Here is a 23,118-nt window from a genome sequence, read left to right as displayed (position 1 = left end):
CCAAATGTAAAAATGTTTCCAAAAAATACAGGAGCCAAAAGGAATTTAAAAGCCACTATTGTATTTCTGCCATTTATTAACAGAGCAGGTAGAAAAGAAAGCTCAAGGTTTATTATACAATGGATCAGGACCTATCCCAAGAGTACAGAGCTCACATTCCTAAAACCTGTATGATACTCTGTCCACTCCTTGGAGGACACCTGTCATCCTATATATGTGCTGTCTGACTGTAACAAAAAAAATGCTAGGATTCCAACTGCCTGCACATATATTCAAGTGTCTCAAATAAAAAATCCCAGGGTGCTCTAACTGGCAAAATTCAGTCTGGTGATGGCAACCCCCCTCCCACAGCTCTCTACTGGCCTGTCACTGTAAAGATCACTGCCCAGTAGCAAGGTCTAAGAGGGCATGATGGCATCTCATGGATCAAACAAGAGATCTCCAGGGTTATCAAATTTTGCCACTTTTTGTAACCAAGGATTTGGAGATAGTTAAAGGTATGTACGGATAACGCAAATGCCTGAAATGAATCCTAATAGCTAGCTATGCTTGTACTTTAAACATTAAACCTAATTTGAATTCTATGAAAGTAAAGTTATCCTTGTTGCCTTTAACCCACTTTTTCCCACCCCATAAGCATGGTTACCTGAATTTAATAGCCCTGTCATGCAGACATTTTCACAGCATCTGGCTGAAATCCTCTTGCAGTTCCTGTACATCTGATCCCTGTAGACTTTTCAGGGTCTGTCTCCTTATACAAAAGATACTCTGGAGGTGGCACCATAGAAATCTAAGGGTATTTACAACACAGGCTGTAAATTGCTGCAGACCATGTTCATTGGATTTAGGTGAGTATGCATCCAGACCAGATGGAGGTGGGTTAAGTTTGTTAATGGGGGCTACGCAAAGTAGAAAAGCCCAAATCCTCCACATGTTTTCACATGCCAAAGAGGGTGCTGTACATCACAAGAATCAGATTAGATGCTACCTACTAATACATTGGAATTGCTCTTTTGATCTAACCATCCATCCTCTTGTGCATTTGTCGTAGGGTTACTTCAGACCACTGCAGATGAGTTCTGCTTTTATCACGGGATGAGGGACAATGGACTCTGTTTCCCAGACTTCCCAAGAAAACAAGTGCGAGGACCAGCATCAAACTACTTGGACCAAATGGAGGAGTATGACAAAGTGGAAGAGATCAGCAGGTTCATATAGATAAATACCCTTTAATCTTTAGAAAAAAACTGACATCTTCTTGCGGTTTTGACAGTAAATTAACGTGGTCTGGCCTGATGTTTAGCAGCTGTGCCCTCCAGATGTTTTGCTCATCTGCTGTTTATGTGATTGCCTGGGAACAAATGCCTTTTTAATATTTTGGATGCTCGTCATGCTTTCTCAGTTGTTAGTATGTACTTCCGACCCACAGAGCTCTCCCGCATTCTTGTTTATAGATTTCATTTGCAATTAAATATCACATTATTGTGAGTGTTTTCAAAAGGAAAATAACAGTGGCAATTACTGTGATGCCTTTTATAATACCTTGTAGACTCTTAATTTAACAGTTAGCACATTCAATTCTTTACCTCTTAAGGGTGGAAATTAGTGGTGTCAATTAACCTAAATCTCTAACCTCTCTCTAACACTCAAGAGCATCATCCCACTTTTGGAATTTATGCCACTGTCCTATACTCAGCTGGCTGCAGAAGGAGTGATTCATGCCACCTGTATTCTCCATGTGAAGTTTCTGGGATTTTCATTCGTTCAAACACCATTAAGCTTTAATATATTATTTTATTTCCATTTTTTTCCCCTGTGTTGCCACTCTGTCACATGTACCACTGGTAAATAGGGATCAGCTTTGGTTTGGTCCAAACCCAGATGAAAGCTGGGGGGTGACGATTCTCCCTCTGGCAACTGGTTGGCCTGGCACTAACAGTTTCCTTCTGGTTTCAGCCAAACATTGGTTTGAACCAAACCCAAGCTTTTCACCACTAATAGAGATTGCAAGTTGTCTTGCTCAAATACTTTACATTGCATAAGTATGGTCCACTGTTGTCTGCTGATCCAAAGCGATGATGTGCAGCCAAAGCTAGCATGAGTACATGTGGACAGAAAGTGAATGAAAGAGGCTGGAAGAATCAGCAACACTGAGATTTAAGAAAGGATAAAAGAACATGATAAAAGTGTTTTATTAAAAACATGCTATATGTTTATGATTGACAATGCTTTAGAAAAATATAATCATCCAGTTAGGGTTTATATCTTATATCTACACCCCTATTGTCAGCAGCAGCATTATACTACCTTAAATAATTGCCATTCTGGCTTAACACTGTCCAAACATGCTGATGATGAAATACTGCCTTCTCAGGAAAGTAAATTAAAGTACAAAGCCTTGAAAAAGTATTCATACCCCTTGAAATTTTCCACATTTTCTCATGTTACAACCAAAAACATAAATATATTTTATTGAGATTTTATGTGATATACCGACACAAAGTAACACATAATTGTGAAGTGGAACGAAAATGATAAATGTTTTTCAAAAATGTTTACAAATAAATATCTGAAAAGTGTGATTTGCATTTGTATTCAGCCCCTCCAGAGTCAATACTTTGCAGAACCACCTATCACTGCAATTACAGCTGCAAGTCTTTCTGGGGATGTCTCTACCAGCTTTGCACATCTAGAGAGTGACATTTCTGCTCATTCTTCTTTGCAAAATACCTCAAGCTCTGTCAGATTGGATGGAGATCGTCTGTAAACAGCAATTTTCAAGTCATGCCACAGATTCTCAATTGGATTTAGGTCTGGATTTTGACTGGGCCATTCTAACACATGAATATTCTTTGATCTAGACCATTCCATTGTAGCTCTGGCTGTATGTTTAGGGTCATTGTCCTGCTGGAAAGTGAAACTCTGCTCCACTCTCAAGTCTTTTTCAGACTCTTAACAGGTTTTCTTATAAGATTGCCCGGTATTTGGCTCTATCCATCTTCCCATCAACTCTGACCAGCTTCTTTATCCCTGCTGAAGAAAAGCATCTTCACAACATGATGCTGCTACCATTATGTTTCACGGTGGGATGGTGTGTTCAAGGTGATGTGCAGTGTTAGTTTTCTGCCACACATAGCATTTTGCTTTTAGGCCAAAAAGTTCAATTGTGTTCGCATATGATCATAGCACCTTTTTCCACATGTTTGCTGTGTCCCCCACATGGCTTCCCGCAAACCGAAAACAGGACTTCTTATGGCTTTCTTTCAATGATTACTTTCTACTTGCCACTCTTCCATAAAGGCCAGCTTTGTGGAGTGCATGACTAATAGTTGTCCTGTGGACAGATTCTCCCACCTGAGCTGTGGATCTCTGTAGCTCTTCCAGAGTTACCATGGGCCTCTTGGGTGCTTCTCTGATTAATGCTGTCCTTGCCCAGCCTGTCAGTTTAGGTGGACAGCCATGTCTTGGTAGGTTTGCAGTTGTGCCATACTCTTTCCATTTTCGGATGATGGATTGAACAGTGCTCCGTGGGATGTTCAAAGCTTGGGATATTTTTTTATAACCTAACGCTGCTCTGAACTTCCCCCACAACTTTATCCCTGACCTATTTGGTGTGTTGCTTGGCCTTCATGATGCTGTTTGTTCACTAATGTTCTGTAACAAACCTATGACGGCTTCACAGAGCAGCTGTATTTATACTGATATTAAATTACACACAATTGGACTCTATTTACTAATTAGTTGACTTCTGAAGGCAGTTGGTTCCACTAGATTTTAGTTATGGGTATCAGAGTCAAGGGGGCTGAATACAAATACACACCACACTTTTCAGATATTTATTTGAAAAAATTTTGAATACCATTTATCATTTTCCTTCCAGTTCACAATTATATTCCGCGTTGTGTTGGTCTATCACATAAAATCCCAAATACATTTACGTTTTTGGTTGTAACATGACAATATGTGGAAAATTTCAAGGGGTATGAATACTTTTTCAAGACACTGTATCTATGTGCCACACTAACATTTGAAAGTTTAGTAGCATGTCAATGAAAGGAAGTGTATAGTGACTCAGGGTGATAGTTATTATTTACCAAATTATGTCACAAGCTTCAGAGATTAATAAAGTGACACGAGATATCAAAGACATGAAGACTGAAGAAGAATAATCAGATTGGGCCCCCATTGGTGTTTAATGCCTCACTGTCCTTGTGCCTCTTTTATTTGCAAAACCCACTCCGATGAGGAACTGCAGTACCAAATGTAGTTCAGTCCATGGAAAGTGGTTTTGAGAGGGCACTTGAGCAATTCAAGAATTCTGTCAGGTCTTTATAAATGTATCAGATTTGATAACTGCTTAGTATGTGTAGTATATAAAAGCACATTCTACCTTCTAACCACATCTCAAAGTCCTACTTATCGGAAGTAGTGTTCCAAAGACCTAAACACCTGATGGATAAAACAACAGAACTGATATAGAAATTATTGTTTCTGAGGTTGTTGTTAATTATATACTATATTTAGAAATACTTTTTCATGTACTATTTGCATTGCATCATTTTAACACCTTTTATCTGTTCATAGGAAACACAAGCACAACTGCTTATGCATACAGGAGGTTATCAGAGGCCTGAGACAGCCTGTGGGAGCAGTGCATAGTGGAGACGGATCACAACGTTTCTTTATCCTTGAAAAGGAAGGCTATGTGAAGATTCTTACTCCTGAGGGTGATTTAGTAAAGGAGCCTTTTCTTGACATACACAAAGTGGTTCAGTGTGGAATTAAGGTCAGATATCATTGTCCCTTCAAGTTATTATTATGTCTGTAGGTTTTATGTGTTGATATACTAAATGCACTGATTAAACTACACCTCAACACAAGAAATACACATAATGCTGTGGAGGAAGAAGATAGGGGAGGTGGGTGCTCTTCTTGATCCTTACAGTAATGAAGATTTTATTCTGTTTTGTTTAAAGTGGTTGTAAACCTTGCTAAAATACCACTGTGCGCCTACTGGTAACATGAAGCTTAACTGCACTATGATTTTTTTTTCTGTTTAAAAAAAATATGCCTCTGCCGTGTTGTGCAGCTTCAAATGGCAGGTCATGTGATCATTGTCAACTCCACAGTGATGCACAGACCTGCCGGGGGGCGTGTTCAGTGTCTGGGCATTACGCCAGAACCAGAAGTGACATTGCAGCCAAGCTTCTGTGTTTCAGTGGCAATAGAACACAATCAGACCTGGCAGAAAATGTCACTCCCATTCCCCCTTTTGCCTAGCTGAGAGCAGGGATGGGCGGGGCTTCACACTGACCACAGAAGATACAGGCGTTCTGTGCTCTTCCACAGCGTGCTTGTATCTTTGGCGTGATGACATAAGACATAATCTGACCGTAGTAGCTTGTATCGGCTGCCATGCTACCATGGTCAGTTTACTTGTAGCAGGAGCGGCATAGGCAGGATCAACTATGTATACTAGAGCATCAGCAGCCAGAAATAAAATGAAAATATTAGAAATCACTTTTAATAAATTTAAAGAGACAGTGCAATGTTATTTTTGCTTTTACAAACACTTTAAACCTTACTGTGTCCCTCCTTTCCTTGGAAGTGAAAGAGGTATCTGCATCTGGCATTCAGCCTGTTTAGATAAGACTTCGAGGTGGAGGGGTTAGTAGGTGGGAGCTAAATATCAGTTTTAACAAATACACTAAACCTTCATTACTGAAAAGGAAAAACAATGACAGTGTCTACATTTCTTAATCTTATATGCAATTTTATAGGTCTTCCCAAATTTACAGGTGTACAAGATTGTCTGTCTGTATCTAAAACTGATTTTCCAGTGTTGTTTGCTTGTTGCCAAGTGTAATTAGATTCTGTCTGTGTATAATGTTTGTATCATGAGTACACAAGCTGTGCAATATCACCAAAAAATTTCTGATAGATTTAAGACCTCAGTGAGTGACCCAACCTACACTGAAAATGCACATGTAAGGTGCCTTGTCCTTGAAGATCATCTCTCTGTCATAAATAAATACCTCTAATCATAACCAGATGGTAAAAAGTTTTCCAGCAAGGATATTATACACAACCTTTTTCCTAATACTAGCCAAAATATCCTTTCACTAGAAAGTATTTATTACGCACCTATGCTTAGCCAATGCAAAGCAAAAAATTAAATTCACATTAATACCAATTCTACCCCACCCCTTTGTAAGTTCACCTTCCCTATGCTCACCAACTGCCTGTTTTGGTTCCTTGAAACTAGTGGAACTATGATGTTCTTCCCATATGGGGAGCATGTGACTAGGTATCAGTACTGTCACCTGGGGGCGGGGTGAATTGAGAGTCCTCAGCCTTGTGTAAGCTCCGACCACAGTGACTTAGAACTTACACAAGGCTTCTTCTCTTTGCTCCTTTGGATGTTCATAGCTGTAGGTAAGTGAATAGAATGTGAATACAAGCACTGTGGTGCCCAGGCAGCTAAATCTACCCGTCTTTTTTCCCCGAATAAGCAAATAACAGGCTTACTGTAAGAAAGCCAGAACGATTAAAAGTTAAGTTACTGCCCATAGCAGCTGTTTGGATTCCACGTTTAATTTTACTTCTGCAAGTTAAAAAAATAAAAGCTAAAATGTAATTGCTGCTATGGGAAACAGACAATTTTTCTTACCAAGTTAAGAACATGGAAGCATTTGAAAAACATGATATAGGTGAAGACTTTGAAATTAGACATAATGCTGTTATTTCAATTATTTCAAAAGGTTAAACTCACTTGCATCCTTGTGGGAGAATCCAGTTACCCTGGAACTTAATGAGTTGGTATTAGTTTTCTCACAGCTATTTACTTTAATGTCTGCCAAAATATTTCCACTATCTTGTTCAAGTCAGTCTATCTCAATGTGTGTTCATGGATATGATTATTTCACATAGCTTGGAGCTGTGTGGCATGTCTTTCGACCAAACAGATTGAGTGCATGTGTTTTTCATTATGTGGTTTCAAGAGTACAAGTAGAATAATTATTTTCTTCCAGCAAGGTGCTGCTTAGCAAGTGTGTAAAGATGCTGAAACAATAACAAGACATTTTTTACTACAGCTTTGAAACCTTATGTAATTTTTTATTGAAATTACCATTAAAAATTTGTAAATTATCTAAAGGATATAACCTTTTTTAAGGGATGTTTCTCCCTTAGTTATTCAGGGCTGCTTTGAGCTCCAGTAGTGGTGATATTGTACAACATGATAGCTGCAAAAGTATACTTAAAGTGTATTTCAGTGCACAATGGAAAAAAAAATATGCAACATGTATCGCCAGTACATGAACATTTCTACATGTTTTATTCCTTAAAAGACTATGCAAGTACAGAAAAATACCCATTGATCTGTGAGAAATGCCCTAATCTCCTAAAGCCCGGTACACATGGCAATGGGTTGAACAAAAACAAAAATGAGGAGCTTGCCAGGAGGTCACTGTACTAAAGATGCAATTTTAGTACAGCGTTCTCCCTGCTGAGCTATTGTTTTCTGACATTGGGACCACCCCCCACCAGAGCACTGATCAGATGCTGATCGGTCGATGTTTTCCAGCAGGCTTGTTCGAAAGAAGCTGGCCGAGAGATCGGTTTCTGTCAAACAAGGAACCGTACACATGGGCCAAATGTCTACTGTATTGGCTGATTTCGGACAATATTTGGACCGTGAGTACAGAGCTTAACAGAGCACGGCATTTTTGTGGTCTGAGTGATGTCAGCCTTGTCCATTTTTCTTTAGCTTAACTATTCAAACCCACTTCCCCATCTCTAATCATAATCACTAATAATCGGGTAATTTTTGCAGTTATTGAACAGATACAACAAAACACTTTCAATTGTATGTTTACCAGAGCAACAGGGAACAAATCAGAGATATATATTGTTAAGGTTTATACACATTGAAGGAAACCTGTACTGTGAGATATATCATTGTTAAACTCCCTAAAATGCTAGTTGTTTGAATGTCTCTGGCTTCAACATTTTTACTGCAGTCATACAAGTTTAAGGCCAGTAAAGTCAGTATGTATTCAAATATCTGCATATTTGTTTCAGATCAATGACTCAGAAAGTGTTGAAGCTGTATTTTAAGAAGCCCAAGTCACAGGCTATATATTTCTAGCAAGGATGGAGAATTAAATAGGAGTTCTGATAAATGGCAGACTTAAAGCGTAATTGAAGGATTAAAGGCAAACTTTTTCTTTCCATTTTAGATAGAGAGAGGGAGGGTTATAACCCCTGTCAGTGTTTTTGGCCATCTGTGCCCCAATGGGGATATTTCCGTTTACCTTCTATGCTATAGACGAAACCAAAGTGAGGGAGTCCCTAATTGTCACCAGGATCACAAGAACTATTGGTCCTATTGGATGATTTCCTCTCTTTTTCTGTTCTGGTGACACACAATTTGGGATTTTCTTTCACTTTTGGTGATAACAGTAGACAGAAAAAATGGAGAGGGTAAATCCATCTAATGGGGGTACCGTCAGCAATAAAACAGGTGTTCTAATCCCTCTCCATCCTATCCAAAACTAAAAAAAGATTTACCTTTGGTCATTCTTTTTATTGGCATACACAAATTTCCCACAGCAGCCATTATTTTTTGATAACTGACCACCCTGGCTGTCAAAATACCCAAACAACAGCTGCATCTGATTGGATGCAGCTACTGTTCAGCCAAAATATCCTACTGGGGTGTTCAACAAATGCCGATCGAATTATCAACTTTTGTCAAAGAGAGAGGAACCACCCACCAAGCAAATGTTGGCCTGTTCCAGTACACAACTATGTGCCCATTGGTTCCTAGTTAAAGGTTTTTGTCTCTTCTGGTCTCTCTGCTGTCTGGTATCCAAAATGAGCTCCTGAAACTGAATTAGCATCAGTTAAAAAGCTAAAGAATTGCAAATTTCATTCACACTGCTCAATCTGAGTTTTATGAGCTAAATCAAAGCCGAATGGAATTTCAGATTTAAAAAGATTTTACAAAGGATTTTTTAAGGAGCAACAGACGTTGGTATATAAATCTACTTTTTTATGAGGAAGTGAGAAATTTAGACAGGGGGGCGACTATGGATGTACTGTTTTTGCACTTTGGACTATTGCATATGGCACAGTTCATCACAAATACCTAATGTGTGAATTAAAACAGGACTCTAGTAAAAAATGACCAGTTAAAAAAAATTTGCCAATTTAAAGATAACATAAAAACTTTTACTGAAATATACTGCGCTAATTCAGATATTTCCCCCACCGTACTTTCCTTCTGTCATTAGGTGTCCTCACTCTGAAAGCCAGCATCATTCAACCTACTTTCTCTGAGCCCATGTCATTCTGGATTTGCCCCAGCCTGTGAATGAACAGTGAAAGAAGAAGCAGAACAATGATCAGTCTGTCCCCCTGTTACTCTGCTTTATACTCCTGTAAGCATAGTTTATCTCAGCATGGCTCCTTGTGCTGCTACTTACCCATACACTCCAGCCCTGCTATACAGAGACTGCAAGAGGCTGGTATCAGGTTAAATTCAGGTACTTACACTGCTTACATTTACAAAAAACTTTTAATGATGTACAGTGCTCAGCATAAATGAGTATGCCCCTTTTGAAAAGTAAGATTTCAATCAATATCTCAATGAGCACAAGAACAATTTCCAAAATTCTGACAAAACTAATTTTTATAAAACATCTGTTTAGCTCATTACATGAAAGTAAGGTTAACAATATATATTAAATTACAAAATCTTCAGTTTTACTCAACTTAGTTGATGCAACTATGAATACATTCCACGACAAAAAATACTACATCTAGTATTTTGTATGACCTCCATGATTTGTAAGGACAGCACCAAGTCTTCTAGGCAGGAAATGAGCAAGGTGGCGACATATTGCAACATCTATCTTTTTCCATTCATCAAGAACAAACTTTTTAGAGCCTGGATTCTGGATGGGGAATGACGCTCAACTTGTCTGTTCAGAATTCCCCCTAAGTGTTCGACTGGGTTCAGATCAGCAAACATACTTGGCCATTGAATCACTTTCACCCTGTTCTTCAGAAATACAACAGTGTCCTTAGATGTGTGTTTTGGATCCTTGTCATGTTGGAAAAGTGCATGATGACCAAAGGCATGTAGTGATGGTAGCATCTTCTCTTTCAGTATAGAGCAGTACATCTGTGAATTCACGATACCATCAATGAAATGCAGCTCATCGACAACAGCTGCACTCATGCAGCCCCACAGAAGGACACTGCCACCACCATGTTTCACTGTAGACACCATGCATTTTTCTTTGTGCCTGTTGAGTTGTTAACTTCCATGGACGGCCTAGACGTCTCTGGGATGGTTGCAGTTCCATCTTTGTTACATTTTTGTATCACTTTTGCTACAGTATTCTGACTGATAAGTAAAGCTTTGTTGATCTACTTGTAGCCTTTACCCTTCTTGTGTAAAGAAATAATTTTCTTTCTCAGGCCTTGTGACATTTCTCTTCCATGTGGTGCCATTGCTGACAGCATTAAGTGGAAAGGGGTTTTCTTTGTTAATCTCTTGGCGCCGGAGCCTCCCGACCCTTTAAGAGTTTCAGAAGCCGGGAGGTGGGGCAGGGTTTTAGGGTCATGTGACCACAGTGATTCGCCTTCACGGCAGTCACATGATCGAAAAAGGTCCTGATTGAAAGGGGACCTTTCCAGAAGTAGTGGACATATGTGCTGGGAGCGCGCAGGGCACGCGCTCTCAGCACATATGTATTTTTTAATTGCACGCAAATATGCGGGCGCACGGCATCAAGGCCCAGATGCCGAGAGGCCGCATATTTGCATGCGATTGGCGTCAATAGGTTAAGTAATGCCCTTTTATAATCAACTGTGTGCTGGACATCTGTTAAATAAATAATTAGGCTCACCTGTAGTTGAATTCTAGTTAATTAGGAGTTTATTATCTAAAATTTTGCTTTGCTCCTAAGACTTTCATTGGGGTGTATTCATTTTTTCAACATGGTCTTGAATGAATTTGTTAGGAGTATTTGTGGGAGTATTTTGTAGTATAGTGTCCCATAGAAAATGTTGATTTTGAAAAGAAAGTAAAGGTTTTCTGACAAATCTGTTGGGGTGTACTCATTTATGCTGAGCATTGTATTAATGAATACAGAGTTTCAATTAATCTCTGCCTGAGTTCAGCTTTAAGTTTTATTGGGATAGTTAAATAGAATATTGTCTCAAAGACACATCCAAAGGGGTTAGCACCTCTGTCAGGTTTTACTGTGTTCTTTATTCCTATGCGGTCACCAGGACAGGAAGCGATGTGTAATCTCCAAAGTGGGAAAGCAGTAATTTAACTAAGCAGTAAAATGTAAAAAAAAACAAAAAAACATGTAGCTGAAGTCCACCTTGTCTTTAACCTGTTTTTGTGTTTGGGATTAAAAGTATTAATTTTGTGTTTTCATATGACAGATAGCTTTGTAGTGTAATTCAATCCATGGAAAATGCATCCAATTTGCAAGCTGACCTAGACACACTTGTAAATTTGGAAACTGCATGGCTAATAAGATTCAGTGTGGATAAATGCAGGGATCTTAAGGATCCTAACATAGCCATGCAAAGAAAATCATGCAGTGTTGGTGGTGGTGGTGGGGGGGGTGATTATAGGTTGACCCAAAGATGGGACTTGCCTAGGGGTTCTTGTAGATTACAGACTTTATAACACAGTACAATATCATTCTACAGTGACTTAGGATAACAAGATCATTTCTACTATTACTTTTGAGCTTTTGAGAGAGACATTATTTTCTCCAATACAAAGAATTAGTAGTGCCTTACCATGGATATGCAATTCAGTTTTGTAAACCAGCTATTCGAATTGGAAGATCTGAAACTTAACACAGCACAGAGACAGGCAGTAACATTTAAAGGAGAATAAGGGCATTGGCTACAAAGAAAGACTAATGGAATTTAAATAGGGGGTGTGATCACCTTATAAAAAATATTATTGTGTCATACAGAATACTGTAAAAGTAGGAAGCTGACCAAATTTAAGTCACCACAGAAAACCACTTGCACTTGGAAATAAAGAGGTTGAAGCTATAGGTTTCAAAATGTTTTGCACTTTTAAAGCTGTACTACATGTTCGCTGAAATGCATTTAAAAGAGTAGTCTGGGAATGGCAAAAAAAAGAAAAATCATACTTGGAGGTCCATGATTAAGCCCTGAGGGCGGGGTGAAATACATTGTGTTGTGGCCTTGGTGGAATCAAGCTGAAGCCATCTTCTTAATTTTCCTTTAGGGCCAGGTTGGTGTGCTGGGGTGTTCTTCCTTTCCAGTATATGCTATAGAGCCAATGCACAGGCTCTTAGCTGTCTGCACCCATTTGTAGGAGTCACCAGAGCTGAAGGATCTATATCTGGAGTGGTACCCCATGTTTCTTATGGTAGCAGGCTGGAAGGTTGTTGAGTCACCGCTGCAAGGTCCTGAGAGAATGACATGAATAACTTAAGTGCTTCTGCTGTGTAAATATTGAGGCTAATGTACACCGCACTGCCTACACCTATGCAGAAGTCACTGAGGGCTTGAAACAAAGCTTTTTTTCTGCTGGTAAAAATATGCAAATATTTCAAAATGCATAGCCTGCTCATAGGTTCACGTTAAGTATACACATAGATTTGATCATGTGTGAATGCTGAAGATATGTCTGACCTCTTTTTTAACATAACATGCGTGTATACATTGACCAGATATTCATATACTTGTGTATATATAGAAGAGATAGGGACAAGCATAAAGAAATCCCTGGTGTCATTATTTATTGGGGAAAGCAATAATAATCTGCTGGTCAGTAATTGTTTTCTTTGAAAAAGTCATGCAGCAAAAGTGTTCTTCAAAGAGTGACTTTTAGACATAAAATCCTTCCAATTCCCTTCCCAGCCAGATTGGGTAAAAAATAATCTCATGCTTATCAATTTTCATATAAATTCTTTAGTTGCTTAGTAGCATAGGAAGCTTAACCCAGGTCCACTAAAAGTGGACACTCCTTCCAAAGACCCTTGTTTTCTGTGATGGAACATGGAGAGTGAGATAAGAAATTTAAGCAGAACACACCAACTCCCTAAGTTTATGTTCATCAACCCAACATATATGCATACATAGCTGTATATTAGCTCAGTTTTTATACCCAAAATTGCATGGATTGCCCAGGTTCCAACACTCATATGGGTTGGCTTCAAAAAATTGGGCAATGCCTTGTTTGGAGTTATTTTATTTTTTATAGAATGTGGGAGTTAATGAAGTGCCTTGATTCTGAAGTTTGGAACTTTGAAGACCTTTTGTATAAGTGCTTAGAGATCCTATTATTGATAATTTGCTGTTCAAGACACTACAGCATCTTACATCTATAATATAGTTCTTTTTATTACAATACCCTTTTTCATACACATACCTCTTATCATGAATTACAACTTTATGTTCTACAAATGGATGCCATAGCTTATCTAGATTTAGCAGTAATTAATGTGTTGGGTGTGCATTCATATTGATAACTATGATTAACATAATCATAAAGGTACAAGAAATAGTGAGACAGATTATTTCCTATTAGCTTTAATATAATAATCATAAACAAAAGGAATTTTTGGATAACTAGGACAAAAAAAAAGGAAAAAAAATTATCTGGTTGCAATTTATTGACTAAATGTTTAGTAGATCTTTAAATTGAGGCTTGTTGGACTTGAGTATCTTCCCATATAACGATTACGTACTACAGTACATATTCTAGTTGACTGAAATTAGCAGCATGGGTGAAAACCACAGATATGGAGTACAATATCAGGCTTGCCCTATTAAAAGTCCAGTCTCTGCCTTAGACATCTGAGTGGCAGTGACAGTTGCCTTTACTTCAAAGTATGCATGGTAAAAGTATTAAATCTGTCAGCAGCCATTCATATCTATGAAACTTGGTAGGCTTGTTATGATCTTTTGCCAGGGCATTTCATGTGACTCCAGCTGCAATTACTTCATTCCTAATGGGCAGCTTTGAACAGTAAGGTTAACTCCCATTTTTATTGTTATGGAATTTGCATGTTCAGAGGCAGTCAACAAAAACTCAGAAGTAGGCTGTATTCAAACTAATAATAACAAAACTAGTTTCTGGCATCATTAAAAAGGCTAGGCACATAAATTTATATTTCATATTTTTTAGATAAAGCTAGATATTTTACTGACTCCTGAACTTTAAGGATATCACTGCTCATTCATCAGAACCACCATTGTCATTTTCTTAACCTTTATAGAATGTGCATTGGTCATAGACACAGTTCAGCAATGCACAGAAGAATGTGACCAAATCCAAACTATGAAGGCCTTCTTCTAGTCAGCTGCTTTAGAATTCTACTCTAAAACCAGTGAACATAAATTGTAGCACTTTCTGCACAATGAATCTGCCCTGCTTTGCAGCACAGCTCCAGGACTAAATCCAGGGAAGGTTCAGCTGCAGCTTGAATCTTAAACAACCTGGGTTATATATAATCTATAACATTTAGAACTGTCAGAATAATAGCATTATTGGGTAGAGAATAACAGCATTCCAATGATTCTGGTTATGGATCAACAAATAGATTTGTATAGCTTCTACCCTGCCCTGTGTTTTATCCTGTGTTGTTAGTAAAGACTCCAACATTGCAAGTTGATGTTTGGTTATGCTATGCATACATAATGCAGCTTTTTTTTTTTGTTTTGTTATTTTTCAAGTCAAATGTGTCTTGTTCTTATTATTATTGTTTCAATTTTGTTGTAAAGTTCACATACTTCTGCCTTTTATCCACAATAAAAAAATAATTTTTATATATATATATATAAAGTGGGGAAAATAATTATTTGATCCCCTGCAGATTTTGTAAGTTTGCCCACTTACAAAGGAATGAAGGGTCTATAATTTTTATCATAGGTGTATTTTAACTGATAGAGACAGAATTTCGAACAAAAATCCAGAAAAAACACATGATACAAGTGTTATAAATTGAGTTCCAGTTCAGTGAGTAAAATAAGCATTTGCTCCCCTACCAACCAACAATAATTCTGGCTCACACAGACTGGCTGTGTGCTCATATGATACACAGCTTATTCCTGTCAATTTAAGAAGGTGCTCCTAACGACAACTCGTTATGTGTATAAAAGACACCTGTCCACAGAATCTCTTTCTTGGGCACCACCATGGGCAAGACCAAAAAGCTGTCAAAGGATGTCAAGGACAAGATTGTAGACCTGCACAAGGCTGGAATGGGCTACAAGACCATCAGCAAGAAGCTTGGTTCCACCTCATGGGGTAAGGATGATCATGAGAAAAGTGAGATATCAGTCCAGAACTACACGAGAACAGCTTGTGAATGATCTCAAGGCAGTTGGGACCACAGTCACCAAACAAACCATTGGTAACCCAATACACTGCCATGGATTTAAATCCTGCAATGCCCACAAGGACCCCCCCCTCAAGAAGGCACATGTGCAGGCCCATCTGGGGTTTGCCAATGAACATATAAATGATTCAGAGAAGGATTGGGAGAAAGTGCTGTGGTCAGATGAGACCAAAATTGAGCTCTCAACCCGCTGTGTTAGGAGGAAGAAAAATGCTGACTATGACCATAAGAACACCACCCCTACAGTCAAGCACGGAGGTGGAAACATTATGCTTTGTGGCTGTTTCTCTGCTAAAGGTACAGGCCAACTTTACCACATTGAGGATCCAATGGATGGGGCCATGTATTGTAAAATCTTGGATGAGAACCTTCTTCCCTCAGCCAGAACACTGAATATGGGTCTTGGATGAGTCTTCCAGTATGACAATGACCCAAAGCATACCACCAAGGCAACAAAGTAGTGGCTCAAGAAGAAGCACATTAAGGTCATGAAGTGGCCTAGCCAGTCTCTAGACCTTAATGCTATAGAAAATTTAGGGAGGTAGCTGAAACTTTGAGTTGCCAAGCAACACCCAAAAACCTTAATGATTTAGAGAAGATCTGTAAAGAATAGTGGACCAAAATCCCTTCTGAGATGTGTGCAAACCTGGTAACCAAATACAAGAAACGTCTTACCTCTGTGCTTGCCAACAAGGGTTAGGGATCAAATAATTATTTTACTCACTGAACTGCAAGTCAATTTATAACATTTGTATCATGTGTTTTTTCTGGATTTCTGGTTAATATTCTGTCTCTATCATTTAAAATACACCTATGATAAAAGTTATAGAACCTTCATTTCTCTGTAAGCGCTTCTGGAAGAATAGGCAAATATTCCCATAGACGCACTCCTAAACCTTGTGGACAGCCTTCCCAGAAGAGTTGAAGATGTTATAACTGCAAAGGGTGGGTCAACTCAATATTGAACCCTTTTGACCTTGGAATATTTATAACTATGTCAACTCTTGATGCATATTTTGGGTTAAGACTTATTATCAGTGGTGATTTTGCCACTTTTCACTGTTCATATTTTAGAAGTAATTGCTAGTGTTTTTCATTCATCAATACCTCCTATAAGTATTTCTTCAATGTTTTGCATCCATTACTTTCATGTGGAACTGAAAGAAGAAATAAAAATGTTGGACTCCTATGATTTCATTTTGGTGCTCTTTTGGCTTTAGTACAGTGCAGAATAAAGCATGTTAGGTAGGTAATGGAGAAGGATCCGCTGCAGGGGCACCACAGGCATTACTTGTGACTAGTCCTTTGTCTTTTTTTTTGATCTTCGAAAGTTGGATTTCTTTGATTTTTAGTTACCTGTAATTTTTTTAAGTGGAACAAGCACATTCTGGTGAATTCTAGGTTTTAGAGCAGGGGTGGGCAACTGTGGCCCTCCAGCTGTTGGTGAACTACAAGTCCCATCATGCCTCTGCCTTTGGGAGTCATGCTTGTAACTGTCAGGTTTGCAATGCTTAATGGGACTTGTAGTTCTAGAAAAGCTGGAGGGCCACAGTTGCCCACCCCTGTTTTAGAGGGATGAGGTCTTCTCAACTAGCTTGGGTATAGCTTTAGCTGGTCCAGTATTTTTTTTTTGAGGATTTTCATTTAGCCGTTTCTTGAAGGTTTTCCGAGGTGCTGAATTCTAGTCCCTAAGGAACTTGCCCATTACTTGAATTACCAATATAGCAAGATGTCTTCCTCAATTAGGAGTAAAGCTGGCCATATACTGATCAAAATTTGTTTGGTTCAGCAGGGCCCAGATAGATTTAGATCTGTGTTGCCATCCCGGCTCAACAGTTGATTGCTTGAAGGGAAATACTGGAAAATTGTTGTCAACCAGAGACTGCAGCCACTGATCAGTGTATTTTGACAGTGGTGAGTCCTGCTGTCAGAATACAATCTTCTTCTGGGAGGGATTTCCTCCATCCACCTTGTTCTTGTCGATAGAGGAATTTGTTAGTTTCTTTTATACAGCCCACTTGCTGAACGAAAAAAAAAAAAAACATCTATGGCCAACTTTAGAGAGGAAATGCTGCTTTATCTGTGATCCCCTTTACTCTCTGTGAAAAAAATATTATTATTTTTTTATGTTTGACAGTGAATTGTAAAAGATAACCAATTTTGAGGATTTAGAGTGCACAGCCACAAAATGTAGGAGGGTTTATTCCTAAACTGAGCCAACTTGGATTTTTGAAAACAGAATTTAATAATTAAATTCTTTGGTTGCCAATTGTTTCAAGGTTCATTCCCTTGGGCTGTATTGGCTCTATCCAGATGTCATTGTTTCAAAGGAGCAGCAGTGGTTATTGCTGCAAAGGAATTTTGTGGGCAGGCTTGGGTATCCTATTCATCTGGTAATTTAATCCTGCTAGAACTGCAATTATAGTGTTCTTGATGGTATTTGTGATATTTTTGGTATGGATATACCAAAAATGTTTCTGATACTGTTACATACTGTATATGCTGGCATAGTGATGCCCAATTGCAAACTGCAGGGAAGGTACTTATTTAAGCAGCCATTGTAATGTGTCTGCCCATACATATGCCCCATGAGGTGTCCTATTTGCTCTATCTATTATGCACTTCCATAGTGCTAGCTTGTAAATTATTATACTCCCATTGTAAGCAGAATATTCCAGTCTGCCTGATATTAAAAGCTAACTTCAGCCATTTTTTGGGATAGAATTAAATTCACTCACTGTTGATTGACCCACTACCTCTGCTGAAAGTATGTTCCATGCATGTACTACTATGTCAGAAAAATTACACTTTCTAACATTATTCTTGAATTTTCTCCTGCTGGTTTGAGGTCACGTCCCTGTGTTCTTGATCCTAGCTTCATACTGGATATACTGCCCTCCTGAACATTATTCACAGCCTAAATATATTTAAACATTTAGATCATGTTCCTTATTTCCTTAAGTATATTCGTATATGTTAATGGTGAGCTCCATTCATATTAGTAAAAATTAAACGTTAACTGCTACAACAACTGCAGCTGCTGACTTTTAATAAAAAAGAAAACCTCACCTGTCCCAGGATCCTTCGCTGTGCTCACCAGTACTGTTTTCTGCACCCGGCTTCAGTCCCCTGTGCCAGCATCTTAACTTTGGGCACCCGGCTGTGACAGCTTGCAGCTTCACAGCCGAGTGCCCACTGTACATTCGTGAACTGTGTTGTGCATTGTGAATGGTCTCCCAGTCTTCTTTGACCTATGACGTGTCCCAGAAGACTGGGGGGAGAGAAGGGGGGAGGAGAATTGCCTAGGCTTGGTATTATATGGGGACCCATTCCCACCCACTGAAAAAAAAGTTCCAATTCTTAAAGAGGAGTGAAGAAGGAAGCCTTAAAGCAGAACTTCCCCGTTTGGGCGAAGCTCCTCTTTAAGATGTATCTAAACTAAAAGACAAATATGTAATGTATTGCAGCTTACTGGTCGTTAGATGTTGTGGCTATGTTGAAGTGGTAGTAAACTCATCCTGTCCATTTTCCTCCATATAAGGCATTACTAATCACTTAACTGATCGCTGGGTGTGAAATCCTTCCAGCCTGATTGTTTGCTTGTAATTCATCCTGTTACTTTTGATTAAGTTTGTCTCTTTTTACTCACACTCATCATGCCGTAAATCCTTTAAAGACATGCCAGGGCTCTGTTATTTCCTGTGCCCACAGCACAGCTCTGAGATACCGCGAGACTTCATTCCCATTCACAAAATGAACGAGCTTGCTACAGAATGACCATGTATGCACGAGATTACAGATTGTGACAGTAGTTAGGATGGCAGTGGCTGCACCCAAAAAGGAAATAAAAAAAAAAAAAAGTAAGAAACATGCAATGGGGCTTTTATTTAGTGTGTACTTGTTTAAAATGCTTTACTATACTTCCTTCTTTGAAATTTAGCTTGGGAGAGTCAGAGTTTATTACCACTTTAATGTTCATTTTTCCTTTTTTTCCCCTTTTTCACCTGGTCCTAACAGTGACTGTACAGTCACTCACTGTACTATGTCTATGAATACAGTAATAATGGTATAGTAACAGACCAAGAAAAAGCAAAAATGAGAAATTACCAAAGCTGTTTTGGATACACTTCTCCTTAGTTATGCATTCCTGGGCCCCAGATTCAGCCAACAGCGGGCCACTCCAGGCTCTGCAGGGATCTTGACATTATCTGCTCACATGCCTGACCAGCATCTACTCAGCACTCCACTGAGAGCCTGAGTCAGAAGCTCCTACCCCTTGCACAGCCCAGTGCACCAGGGAGCTTTGGAGGGGCAGAGCAGAGAATCAGTGACTAAGCCTGGCCATACATTATACAATTTGTTTGAGAATTTTGGTTTAGATTTACCAAAAACCATATAATATGAGGTCAAACCTAAACAACACTTTCAATTGTATCCAATTAGACAGGTCCTCGCACTACATAGTTGAAGGTAAATCAAAAGGAAATTGTAATAAAATTGTATAGTGTATGGCCAGCCTAAGAGTCAATGCTCTCTGCTCAGTGAAGACCGAGAACCGTTCATGTGCTCACTTGGTTCTCAGTTCTAGACCTGGCGGAGAACAGCTGCAGCATTGGATAGATGCTGCATGTACATAGGTGAGTATGTGTGTTTGTTTTTTGTAATCCCATATTTCTCTTTTCAGTTCCTCCAATCTTTTCTCATATGCTTTGTTCCTCAGGCCATTTTTTGTTGTCTATCTGTAGATTCGCTCTTTCTGAAATATATATTTTTTTTGCCGATGATGCCAGTTTAAAGGATAAATTCACTTTAAAACAATAATAAATGCACAACTTTCTGCAGGTAACAAATGTGTATTTATTATTTTTTCCCTAGGAGCCTGCAGAGCGTTGCCTTCTATAGAAATGATCAGGTCGCATACAGTATATGAATGTTGGATATCATCAAGCATATTGTGAAAACAAAAATGTTTGCACAAAAACCACATAAACACACCAAATTCATTTGTTGTAGATGTATCTATAATTGCTGCTATTTGATATTCATATATCAAATTTGTTACAGCTTATTACCAGTTACCTGCATAGTGGATTTAAAGTGACTCTCTCACTAGAGAAGTATGATGGTGGCTTCCATTGCAGTCTTCCTTCTGAAAATACTAGATGGCTGGCTGTGTCTGAGATCAATATCTTTCAGTCACAATCCTGAAATAAAAATGCTGTAAATGAGTGTCTGAACCACTGATCTCAATACTTGTCAGGAATTTCACATCAGCATTGAATTCAAATCATCAGAGTGATTGCCTGGGATCAATCAATCTATAGCATCCCTGTTCTGACAGCGGAGGTCCCTGCTGTAAGAATAAAATAACGCAGCAGGGTGGATCCCTTGATCCACCTCAAATGTGTGGATCAGTCAGTCTGTACAGTTTTTTTTTTTTTTATCAGCCTGATAGCTAACTGAAAAAAAAAAGATCTGTGTATGGCCAGCCTAAGGCTAGGTTCACACCAATGCAGTTTGTGTTTGATCCGTTTTTGCGGTGCATTTTTGCACATGCGTTTTTCATGTGTTTTTGATGCGTTTTGCATGTTTCCCAACTTGTTGCTGGGCAGATTAAAACGTAGCAAAGGCGCATCAAAAAGGCACTATGTACATTTCTGCAGCGTCTCCATTGAAGTCTATTGAACCAAAACATTTTGGTTTAGAAAAGTCCCTTACCCTTTCCAAAAAATGCACCAGGTGAATACGCAGAGATGTGAACATGTCCCGTAGGAAATCATGTTAAATGGACTGCAAAATGCACCGCAAAATGCTTGGGTGTGAACCTAGACTTAGACAGATTTACTCTGGCAGGCCACCTACAGAGTAGGAGCCTACAGGCTATACTAATCTATTTATTCATATGCATGTACATGGTTTAACAAATGTATGGTAGAATACTATAAAATATACAGTATGTTATAAAAAGAGAAATCATTTGTGTTATAATTTAGCAGGTGAAGATGATCAGTTAAATGTTGTTTCAGTAATGTTTGAAATTATTCTAATCTTTGTGTTTTTGGCCATTTGCTTAGCAAGTTTTAGGAAGCCCAAGATGCTGATTATGCCATTTTTTGTGTAAAGGCCTATTTGGACAGCATTCTGATTTTTCTGTACCGTGCAATGCAATAAACCTAGCACTGTACATCTGATGGATTGCTTTGTCAGTGCTATAAGGAGTTGTTCACACTTCATGCATGAGTTCATCTTGTAATTGGATATCCCTCTCAAGTGTTATTTGTGGAAGTCCTAATGAGTATGACAAGAGTAGAGGCACGACAAGCCTGAAAGGCCAACATTTTTGTGGAGGAGCACCTTTCACCTACCCCACGGGCCAAGAATGCTGTTCATGAAGACTCAGGAAATTCACTCTTTTTTAGTTTTGTTCCTATTATCTTGCATAGCTGAATCTAGGAAAGCAGATAATACTTCATTGGTTTACATACACATGTGTACATTTCAATGTTCTCTGTTTCCTTGAGAGGAATCCCAAGGAGCCAATTAACCTAACGTGTTCCCAAACAATTCTCTGTTTGGAAAGAATAATTTTCAGTGTGGGTGTTCCTTGAAATTGTATGCCTCATACCCTGTTATTACTGAAATGTGTGCGCTGCTCTGCTGAGTGCCAGCTCCGTTCTCATGCACTGTATAGACTATTGCAGTATCCCACACACAGTGCAAGATAATCCCTGTTTTGATTTTGTTAGGCATACAAATCCTTTTTGAACGTTTAGTCATTTAAAAAATGTAGAAATCCCATCTGTATCTAGAACAACGATGTGTAAACAGAAATTGCTTAATTTAAATGTTTTAATTAGTGATTTATTTGGTTAAAACAGTAGTGTGACATGTTTAAGAGTTCTTTCTTTCTTACATAAAGAAATCAATGCTGTTTTTATTTTTTTGTGTGATGCAGTTCAGAAAATGTTTTCCTTAGTGTAGGGCTTGCCCATTTAAATGCCATAAATTCAGGACTGGATAATTGCTTTTATAGAAGCATGGGGCATTATTGTGATGATTTGCTTTTCTTGGCATTTGCTACACCTTCAGAGTCTGCAAAGTTTGATGACTGTAACAGTGTGTAAATTACATGCTGATGTTAATGAAAAGGCTGCAAAACATCACTTTTCTGTTTCCAGTCATTGTAAGAGACAAATGCTGATTTTATAAAGGCCATGAATAATGTGGGATATATCTTATAAGGTAAACAGCAATCTGTAATGTGCAGTAGCCCATAGCAACCAATCAGCCATCGGATTCTGAATGATGCAAACTAATAAAATACAAAAGGTGATTGGTAACTCTGAGTAACTACACTTAATATTTAAGCAGTTTTCTTACAGGTTGACTCCACTTTTGTGAAAAAAAATATAGTGAATTAAAAAAAAAAAAAAAATATATATATATATATATACGCGCACACACACACTATATTGCCAAAAGTATTGGGACACCCCTCCAAATCATTGGGTTCAGGTGTTCCTATTACCTCCATGGCCACAGGTGTATACAATCAAGTACCTATGCATGTAGACTGCTTCTACAAACATTTGTGAAAGAATGGGTCGCTCTCAGAAGCTCAGTGAATTCAAGCGTGGTACCGTGATAGGTTGCCACCTGTGCAATAACTCCATCTGTGAAATTTCCTTCCTACTAAATATTC

The 23,118-nt window shown here is 38.6% G+C and overlaps 1 protein-coding gene across 1 annotated transcript in view; it reads left to right on the top strand.

The window, feature by feature from the left end:
- The window catches only part of HHIP (hedgehog interacting protein), a 133,142-nt gene that overhangs the window by 46,989 nt on the left and 63,035 nt on the right, over window positions 1–23,118 (top strand). The window contains exons 3-4 of the mRNA XM_089670497.1: window positions 1,052–1,208; window positions 4,585–4,786. Coding sequence (XP_089526623.1) covers window positions 1,052–1,208; window positions 4,585–4,786 — 359 coding nt within the window. The remainder of the gene's footprint in view (window positions 1–1,051; window positions 1,209–4,584; window positions 4,787–23,118) is intronic.

Source organism: Staurois parvus, unplaced genomic scaffold, assembly GCF_062004578.1.
Source record: "Staurois parvus isolate SC_StPar_1 unplaced genomic scaffold, SC_StPar_1.0 ptg000090l, whole genome shotgun sequence".
Taxonomy (NCBI): domain Eukaryota; kingdom Metazoa; phylum Chordata; class Amphibia; order Anura; family Ranidae; genus Staurois; species Staurois parvus.
Note: the sequence above shows the minus strand (reverse complement) of the source record. Positions and strands in the feature narration are given on the sequence as shown.